This window comes from Haliotis rufescens, unplaced genomic scaffold (assembly GCF_023055435.1).
Source record: "Haliotis rufescens isolate VD_foot unplaced genomic scaffold, xgHalRufe1.0.p SCAF_16, whole genome shotgun sequence".
Taxonomy (NCBI): domain Eukaryota; kingdom Metazoa; phylum Mollusca; class Gastropoda; order Lepetellida; family Haliotidae; genus Haliotis; species Haliotis rufescens.
Genome location: NW_025963846.1, coordinates 25,161,738 through 25,172,452, shown reverse-complemented (window position 1 = coordinate 25,172,452; position 10,715 = coordinate 25,161,738). Strand labels below are relative to the sequence as shown.

The window sequence follows — 10,715 nt, the reverse complement described above, 5'->3', positions numbered from 1 at the left end:
ATACAACTTGGTGAAACACTGACGGTCTTACAAGTATACAACTTGGTGAAACACTGACGGTCTTACAAGTATACAACTTGGTGAAACACTGACGGTCTTACAAGTATACAACTTGGCGAAACACTGACGGTCTTACAAGTATACAACCTGGTGAAACACTGACGGTCTTACAAGTATACAACTTGGTGAAACATTGACGGTCTTACAAGTATACAACTTGGTGAAACACTGACGGTCTTACAAGTATACAACTTGGTGAAACACTGACGGTCTTACAAGTATACAACTTGGTGAAACACTGACGGTCTTACAAGTATACAACTTGGCGAAACACTGACGGTCTTACAAGTATACAACCTGGTGAAACACTGACGGTCTTACAAGTATACAACTTGGTGAAACATTTACGGTCTTACAAGTATACAACTTGGTGAAACACTGACGGTCTTACAAGTATACAACTTGGTGAAACACTGACGGTCTTACAAGTATACAACTTGGCGAAACACTGACGGTCTTACAAGTATACAACCTGGTGAAACACTGACGGTCTTACAAGTGTACAACTTGGTGAAACATTTACGGTCTTACAAGTATACAACTTGGTGAAACACTGACGGTCTTAAAAGTACAGTAAACTACGGTTATAACGAACACGCTTATAACGAACTTACGGATATAACGACCTTACTTTTTTGGTCCAGACTATTTGCTATAGTTATGTTGTACATATGCCTATAACGAACTACGGTTATAACGAACTAAAATTAGTAGTCCCTTTGAGTTCGATATAACCGTAGTTTACTGTATACAACTTGGTGAAACACTGACGTATCTAGAAACATAATCAAGGAGAATATAGCTTTCCACTCTTCGATTCGAATTGCAAAAGTCATAAAAGGGTAGAACGCAAAACTAAAACTATATATTTTTAGATCCACCCCTTTTGAGGGTAGACTTATGTTGGTGAGACAACGTGGTTACGAGCAGAGCCACTTTTATAGGACGAAAAACTAGCAGCCTGCGTCATTAACTGTTTCCCATTTCAATTCACATGACTATAGAGAAATACACACGAAACAAACATCTTGACAGATTGTCTTTATTCTGACTTTATCAGCGTGACAGTTCAACTATTCTGTATGCGATCATTGGGCAGCGCCATCCAACATTCAGCACACACCACAGTACCTCGGGCAATCCACGGGGATGTTGCTGTAATCCTTACACCACTGCTTTGACGGCACATGTATACACCAGGCCTTCTCGGCTCCACATGCCTCTGATGTGAAACAAAGTGGTGAATATTATTTAAACAATGAGTCAGTATGGTTTTACGCCGCGTTTAGCAATATTGCAGCAATATCACGGCGGGGGACACCAGAAATGGGCTTCACACATTGTACCCAATTTACACAATGGCAATAACGTTCATAATAATGATGATTATAATAACAGAAATAATCTTGACTGCTGCTGCTGCTGCTGCTGCTATTACTAGGTCTCCATGGTCCAGTGGGTAGATGGTCTGCCCGGAGAGCGGAAGGTCGGAGGTTCGATCCCCGGCCGCGTCATACCAAACGACGTTAACATATGGTGCTTATTGTTACCCTGCCTGTCGCTTGGTATAATGAGGGTAAAACAAGGACTGGTCGGCTTGGAGTCAGTATACTGTGTCTGAGTAGGGTATTCATGTTAAACTGCGGCATGGTATCTCAGTGGGTTAGCACTATAAATTGGCATTAGTCGGACAAGTACAAGCAGTCAAACACACGTGCATGCACGTCGCTGCTCTGCTGCTGTTACACATACTACTACTACCACTACTACTACTTCTACTACTACTACTACTACTAGTGTGCAGTGTGTCGAGAAGATCAGCAACCCTGCAGAGTCCTTCACTTGGATGAAGTCGGCTGGCCAGACAAGTGAAACAGAAGGTTTTCTGTTTGCTGCTCAGGACCAGTCACTTTCCACTCGAAACCGTCAATGTTTGATTTTGCATCAAAATGCAAATATGAAATGTAGATTATGTAATGAATTTCATGGGACTGTCCAACGCATTGTCAGTGAATGCCCAGCTTTGGCATAAACCCAGTCTCTTAAGCGACATGATGGTGTCTTCGTCATGCTTGTGGTTTTGACACAGAGGTCCATCCATGGTACGACCCGGTATATGTAGAAGGCGTCATGGAAAATGATAAATACATCTTTCAACCTGATCTTGCCCTTTTTTATGAATCCAATAATATCATATCTAATATTAAATTTTCTGTCCCTTTTGACACCAATGTGATTGACAAGATTCAGGAAAAACATGGCAAATATGCGGACCTCGCTTTCGAAATGTCCCGCTTGCATCCCAAGTACCAAGTTGTCCGACTCCCAATTATTATCGGTGCCTTATATTTGGAACCTCCCAATCTGTTGACTGACATTGGGAGAGTACCCGGGTTTGCTACCAGGAATACAGCCCTGCTGACAATCTGGGTAATGCAGAAGGCTGCAGTGTTGGGGAGTCTTCACATTCTCCGAATGTTGGACTGTCTTATAGTATTAGTATAAGTATTACAGTCTAGTTCAAATAAACTATTCTGCATTCGGGTAGGGTTTTTCTATCACAATGTTAATTATTCTAATATAAATGAATATTCGTACTTTCAGTGCACGTGTTTCCTGTCCAGATGCCGCTGCACGTGCACGAGCAGGTGCCGGTGTCCAAGGAGCCGCCATTCAGACACAGCTTGTCTCCGCAATCTGAAAATTGACTTGAGTTTTTAATTTGTAGATACATTTGAGATGCATGGTAGACGTACTCTATCCATGTCACATGGGATTCTGTGACATAATCTGTCCCATTGATCTATGCTTGTCACATGAGATTCTGTCGTCTAATTGAATAGGATCAACAAAATGTATGTTCACATTAAACGAGTGTGTTTACCGTATACACGTAAATAAATAATTCCAAATACATGCAACCACTACTTACCATCTTTGAATATATTTCTACGACTATGTGCGGTATGTTAAAGATATATACAGTCGTTGTTGAAATTGTAATTTTTGATTTGTCCTAAGCCATGTTTCTCCTGTCTCCTGTCATTTGTACAAAAGCGTGTATCGTCCCTGTGTGTTGTGGTAACGGTGGAGAGAAAACAGACGCTCACCGCAGAGGTTGTTGGAGCACTTGTCCGCGGGACATTTACTGCACGAAGTTCCCTTCTCATATGGAGTCTTGACGTCTTGCGTCTGTTGACTGCAACAAAGATATCATGTTACACCTGTGTGCTATCATTGTTGCATCCGGTTCGCCCGATTATGTTTCTAGGTTTGTCAGCACCATACCCGTGCTCGTGGGTTTCACCGAAGTGGTAAACGTCTGAAACCTGTATCACTTCGGGCTTTCCTCCCACATTAAGCTGACACGCCGTGATATAACTGTAATACTGTTAAAAGCGGCGTTAAACCCAACTCACTCACTCACTCATTGTTGCATCTTTCACGGTTTATACTACAGCTACTGCTACTACTACTACTACTAGTACTACTACTACTACTACTGTTGCTGCTGCTGCTGCTGCTACTACTACTACTGTTGCTGCTGCTGCTACTACTACTACTACTACTGTTGCTGCTGCTGCTACTACTACTACTACTACTGTTGCTGCTGCTGCTACTACTACCACTACTGTTGCTGCTGCTGCTACTACTACTACTACTACTGCTACTACTACTACTACAACTACTACAACTACTACTACTGTTGCTGCTACTACTACTACTGCTGCTGTTGCTGCTGCTGCTGCTGCTACTACTACTACTACTGTTGCTGCTGCTACTACTACTACTACTACTACTGTTGCTGCTGCTACTACTACTACTACTACTGTTGTTGCTGCTGCTGCTGCTGCTACTACTACTTCTACGACTAATGGCGTGGCGGGGTGGCCTGATGGTAGGTTGTAGATTGGTAACGTCGTGATAGAATAGGTCTTCAGCAACCCATGCTTGCCGTAAATGGCGACTATGCTTGTCGTAAGAGGCGACTAATGGGATCGGGTGGTCAGGCTCGCTGACTTGGTTGATGCATGTCATCGTATCCCAATTGCGTGGATCGATGCTCATGATGTCAATCGCTGGATTTTCTGGTCCAGACTCGATTATTTACAGACCGCCGTCATATAGCTGGAATATTGCTGAGTGCGGCGTTAACCAACCAACAAACAAAAGTTGTAATAATTACTCACCCAATCGCGTAGTTGCACACTTGATAACGACTATATGTCGCTCCTGTACACGTGGCTTCCCCGCAGCCGATGCGGATGGCTCTGAACCCCACAAGCTAAACACAGAATAGATAAATACACAATCTCATTAAAAGCATAGCTCTGTTCTCGGTGCCAGAGAAAGATCTTATTTGTTTGTTTGTTGTTTAACGCCGCACTCAGCAATGTTCGAGCTATACGACGGCGGTCTGTAAATAATCGAGTGTGGACCAGACAATCCAGTGAGCATCGATCCACGCAATTGGGATACGATGACATGTATCAACCAAGTCAGCCTGACCACCCGATCCTGTTAGTCGCCACTTACGAGAAGCATAGTCACCTTTAACCACAAGCATGGGTTGCTGAAGACCTATTCTTACCCTGATCTTCATTGGTCAAGAAAGATCTGAGGACGTCTTGTCAGAACGACCTTTCGCGAACTTTGACCGACCAATGAAATGACGAACACGAAGTCGGAAATTTGAAAACAGCTTTCTCGAGCTATTCGGCACAAGATTCAAATTGGCGATTTTCATTCCACGCTACGCTTTTAAAAATATGGATTCAAAATTTAAAAACTGAACTTGAGAAAATTCTGGAATGTCTACTAGATTGACGATGTTATATAGAGCACTTCCCACAGACTATGGGACGTTTTCTGTTTCAAATCATTATCCCATTGAAGAGAGAGAGAGAAATACGATGATTGTGACCGAACTGACATTCGGAGTATCCCGTGTACCTCGAGGGTGCATGATTAGAAAACACATTCCGACTGTCACTTTCCCGTTCTAGTAATTCTAAGCGACGCTCTGATTGGTCGGATGAAAGGTCGTACTGATTTGACCGGTAACGGGATGTCCTCAGATCTTTGTTTAGCGGTAGCGAGATCAAAGATCTGATTTTAATTATATTGGAAAACAAGACTCTCGTATACACTTTACAACACTGATATATGACATGTAATGATCCCCAGCGTGAGTGAGTTAATATTGTTTAACGCCGCAATAAATCATAGTCTGATTACCTGGGTGTAATGGCCGACAACCGCGCCCACTGTTTTGTTTCCGACGCCGTGTTCAAAGTCGCCAACCTCCTCATGCCAGTCTTCTAACGCCTTCATGACGCTGTCGTAGCCACCACCTACATTCTGTCCTATGTCCACTCCGGGCATAGCTAGAATAAGCAGCGAGTGAGTGAGTGAGTGAGTGAGTGAGTGAGTGAGAGAATGAGTGAGTGAGAGAATGAGTGAGAGAATGAGTGAGAGAATGAGTGAGTGAGTGAGTGAGTGAGCTGGGGATCATTACATGAGTGAGTGAGTGAGTGAGTGAGTGGGTGAGAGAATGAGTGAGTGAGTGAGTGAGTGATCGAGTGAGTGAGCTGGGGATCATTACATGAGTGAGTGAGTGAGTGAGTGAGAGAATGAGTGAGTGAGTGAGTGAGTGAGTGGATGGGTGGGTGAGAGAATGAGTGAGTGAGTGAGTGAGTGAGTGAGTGAGTGAGTGAGTGAGTGAGTGAGTGAGTGAGTGAGTGGGTGAGAGAATGAGTGAGTGAGTGAGTGAGTGAGTGAGTGAGTGAGTGAGTGAGTGGGTTGGTAGGTGGTCGGGTATTTGAGTGAGTGAGTGCGTGGGTTGGTGGGTGGGTGGGTATTTGAGTGAGTGAGTGAGTGAGTGAGTGGTGGATGGGTGGGTGGGTATTTGAGTGAGTGGGAGTTTATTTGAATGAGTGAGTGAGTGAGGCCGATGAGCTACAGGCTGGCAAATGACACATAACCCTGTGGTCGATGTCATGAGCACCTATACCTGTTGTCAGGGTATGTCAAGGTGGGTGGGTGTTTGGGAATCGGGTGGGTGAGGACACATGGATATGACGTCACACTAGGACAGAAAGAAATTCCTTCGATGTAAGTAGAGAAAGTACTATCATTACAAACAATCTCTTAAATTGCGATTATTCGTGGTGGGGTTGTCATGAGGACACTGACTGAAGCCGATTACTGATGTCCCTTGGGATCAGATAGCTTGCACACTGCTAAAGTTGCACAGTTCGTTTATCTTTTTGTTACAACCCTCATTGCATGTTGCTGACTGACCAAGGGCCAGTAACTGACCAACCATCCTCACTGAATCTGACCATCCAGATGAGGAACACACAACACTGATGCCCCCGAGTGATCATAGGCTGCAGACATATGTTCAACACTTACTTGGAAGGGATCTTGCCTCATAATCGTCATGGCCCACGTAGCACTGTCGAGCCCACTTAGCTGCATATCCTGCTATGTTATCATCCCACACCTGCAACACGAGTGATCATGATCACACCAGGTAAAGGAATTATGTATGTTATGTTAGTGATGAAACACGAGTGATCCTGATCACAACAGGTAAAGGAATCATGTATATTTTGTTAGTGATGAAACACGAGTGATCCTGTTCACAACAGGTAAAGGAATTATGTTTATTATGTTAGTGATGAAACACAAGTGATCCTGATCACAACTGGTAAAGGAATTATGTGTATTATGTAAGTGATGAAACACGAGTGATCCTGATCACAACAGGTAAAGGAATCATGTATATTTTGTTAGTGATGAAACACGAGTGATCCTGTTCACAACAGGTAAAGGAATTATGTATATTATGCTAGTGATGAAACACGAGTGTGAGTGATCACAACAGGTAAAGGAATTATGTATATTATGTAAGTGATGAAACGCGAGTGATCCTGATCACAACAGGTAAAGGAATAATGAATATTATGTTATGGACGAAATACGAGTGATCCTGATCACAACCGGGAAAGGAATTATGTATATAATGTTGGTGATGAAACGCGAGTGATCCTGATCACAACAGGTAAAGGAATAATGAATATTATGTTATGGACGAAATACGAGTGATCCTGATCACAACCAGGAAAGGAATTATGTATATAATGTTGGTGATGAAACACGAGTGATCCTGATCACAACAGGTAAAGGAATAATGAATATTATGTTATGGACGAAATACGAGTGATCCTGATCACAACCGGGAAAGGAATTATGTATATAATGTTGGTGATGAAACACGAGTGATCCTGATCACAACAGGTAAAGGAATAATGAATATTATGTTATGGACGAAATACGAGTGATCCTGATCACAACCGGGAAAGGAATTATGTATATAATGTTGGTGATGAAAGACTGAAAATTACAAAAAAATAATGGAATAACAAAACTTTCTCTGTGTGTGTGTGTGTGTGTGTGTGTGTGTGTGTGTGTGTGTGTGTGTGTGTGTGTGTGTGTGTGTGTGTTGTTTAACTCCGCAGTCAGCAATATTCCAGTTATATGACGGCGGTCTGAAAATAATCGAGTTTGGACCAGATAATCAAGTGACTGACATCATGAGCATCGATCCAAGCAATTGGGATACAATGACCACCGGATCCCGTTAGTCGTATGTTACGCATATTCTCACAATTTTCACCTCGATTATCTGTCCCTTTTCTTCCAATACTGATTGTCATATCTCCTACTTTAAGATGCGATCGTTCGGCCATCGCGTTTATCTGCGCTGTCCAGCTACATCTAAGGGGAACAACCCACTCTAGACACTTCCTTCTAAAAAATAACGTCGTCCAATTTACGACGTCATCAAGTTGCGAGCGCATGTTCGAATCTCCAGTCACGATACAACAATGTTTTATCGTGAAATAAACCACGCTTCGTTCTTCATTGTTCTTTGCGATTTATCGCGTATATAAAGCAATATAAGGCACAATGTAAGATGAAATCATTCACGGCAGCCTGACGACCTTACACGACCTTACAAACAGTGTTCTGACTACTCACCAGTTTGACCATATTGGTGGCAGTCGGTGACACGTTACTTCTGTACGTGTTGTGCTTGTCCACGATGGCTTGTTTGTCCGCGGCTGACAGTGGGGCATCCGTCCCTATGTCCACCAGACACAGAGTGTAGTTAGCGTGAATGGCGAGGTAGGCAGAGTCGCAGTCCTGTTCGGGGCAGACAGAGGTTTGGGGTAATGGCGGAATCTGCTGCAGGCTCGACGGAGCTTTTCCAATCTAAGCCTCGTAATAAGTACCATGTGAAAACTGATGTGTTGACTTTTGTAATTTAGACATTGGCGTATGCATCGCCTTTACTCTGTAAAGTTGCGTTCCTTGTTTTTAACAGGATCCGCTGATCGTATATTTACAAACCTATTCACCCAATATTAATTTACCTTGTCAGCACTATATCCATGCTAGTGGGTTTCACCAAATTGAGCTATGACTGAAATATTGTTCAACGTGGAGTATTCACGACACATTAACTCTCTCCACTCCTCCCTCATTCACTCCCTCATTCACTCCCTCATTCACTCCCTCACTCACACACATTTTCTGCCACTTACCGACTTCACCACGAAGGTATGATCTGAGGACCCTGCATAAAAAAAATATATGATACAATATTAACTCAATTATTAGTTGTTGTCAATTTTAGCTTTATTTAGATACAAATTTGATATCGAAACTTTCGTTTGCGTCAATAAATCCTCCCAGACAAGGTACATTATACAGCGAATTCTCATCAGTCCGGAAAACTGACCATTAGGGCGAAACTTTAAGTGGACTGGCGACTAATAAATTTTGTTGAAATGACCAGGAGATGACATATTTTTTCCAGTATTTTCTGTTGTCATAAATATCAAATGGTCGCTTCCTCATTGCAAGTAGTGTACTGATATGGTGCGAAATAAAAGATTTTTTCGAGTGAAAATATTTGTCTGAAGCTAGAAATTAGTTGATGCATATTGTTTATGAAATATATATTTAGCTGCGAAACGACGTAAGCTACAACGATATTGTGGGTAGTAAACAGATAATATGCTTTACATACACGCTTATTAAATTAACATTAATGATGAAAATATCCAATGCCCTCAGCGCAAATGAATAATAAGAAACAACGCACCACGTGAGTAACCTGACAGACTGACATTTTTAACATAAACGTTACTTGTTACCTTTTAGTTACGAGACAAATGCCTGTTGTTATAATGTTTGATATATACCCGCGAGGCTCCTTTTTGAGTTATTATTTCATCACTGGGTGAATACCCCAACTACACAGAAAATAGTTATAGACATATATATATCCTTCTTTCACTCAAACTCGACTATCTCCAAGAATCATAAATACGATGTATCGGTATTTGCCCAGGGTAGAATCGGGACCAACAGTATGATCAAATATCGGCATATCAATATTCCAGTTCTATCGCGGCGTGTCAGCTTAATGTGGGAGGATAGCCCGAAGTGATGCAGGTCTCAGACGTTTACCACTTCGGTGAAACCCACGAGCACGGGTATGGTGCTGACAAACCTAGAAACATAATCGGGGCGAATAGGGATTCGAAACCACAATCGTAGGTTTCTGGGGTGTCCAATGGACGCAACTCCATCGCACAGGGAATCGCGGCGCTTTAGACGACTGGGCCCCCCGTGCCCCCGGACATATATATGAAAGGGCCCGCTTCTTAACGAGGTCTCACTGTATACTATAAAGCGTAAATGACAGAGAACAACCAGTCTTGATTATCCGCCGTAACAGATTCCATGGGGGCTTTTCACAAGGAGAACTGCGGCAATTAAGATGGTGATGAGTGAGTCAAGCCACGTCTAACTACGAGGGAGTAAATGTACCACTCACCTTCTCCCTCTACCATCACCGACCCAAGCAACACCACCAGCAGCAGCAAAGTGAACTTCATCATTGTCTTCCTCGTCTTCGTCAACGTTGTGACAACAACACATTCTTCTGTCCTTTTATTGCCCGCTGGTGTAGATGTGGCAGGTGATAAAAAAAACCTGCATATTGTTTCAGCGAGTGTTTTTATGTGATCCGGCAGATAAAAATAAAATCTAATAACTTAATGATTGTGTGATTGTGTTTTTGCTTAAAACTGTCACTGATTGTCATCATGCGAGTTGACAGTGTATCTCGATTTCATTCAATACAATCAAATATCCTGAAAGGAGATCAAATAATATCAGCATGCCACGTGACCCCACGTCCGGTTAATTGCGAGCCAGATAAAAGAGTACAGTGTGGTACGATGCGGTCGAATTGGATGCGGGAAGAACCCAATTTCGTATAAAATGGTTTAGTACTTTCACTTTAAGATGGAAGTCCGATTGAAACTCGAGACCAGGTGGGAACTTCCTATGTGAAACAGACACAATAATGAAAAGTGTGATTGTTTTGTTTCCATGTTCAATATTCCTTTTAATTGGAACAACAACGAGTTTCGTGTATGCCTATTAGTATATGTCATTAAGTGTCATTAAGTGTCATTAAGTATATGTTTCAAAATACAAGCTTGTGTATTGATAGATTGCTTTCAATCACTACAGATCATATGTCAACACAATATACATTGAATACAAAA

General features: G+C 42.3%; 1 protein-coding gene across 1 annotated transcript; it reads right to left on the bottom strand.

Annotated features, from left to right (window-relative positions):
* Positions 1-1,088: 1,088 nt before the first annotated feature.
* On the bottom strand, positions 1,089-10,083 carry LOC124133890 (cysteine-rich venom protein Mr30-like). The gene is made up of 9 exons (XM_046498476.2): positions 9,977-10,083; positions 8,676-8,707; positions 8,110-8,274; positions 6,478-6,568; positions 5,299-5,447; positions 4,251-4,345; positions 3,171-3,259; positions 2,659-2,757; positions 1,089-1,282 (listed from the first exon to the last, which is right to left on the bottom strand). Exons 1-9 carry the CDS (start codon positions 10,038-10,040, stop codon positions 1,173-1,175), a joined length of 894 nt encoding a protein of 297 aa, XP_046354432.2. The 5' UTR covers positions 10,041-10,083; the 3' UTR covers positions 1,089-1,172.
* Positions 10,084-10,715: the final 632 nt, after the last annotated feature.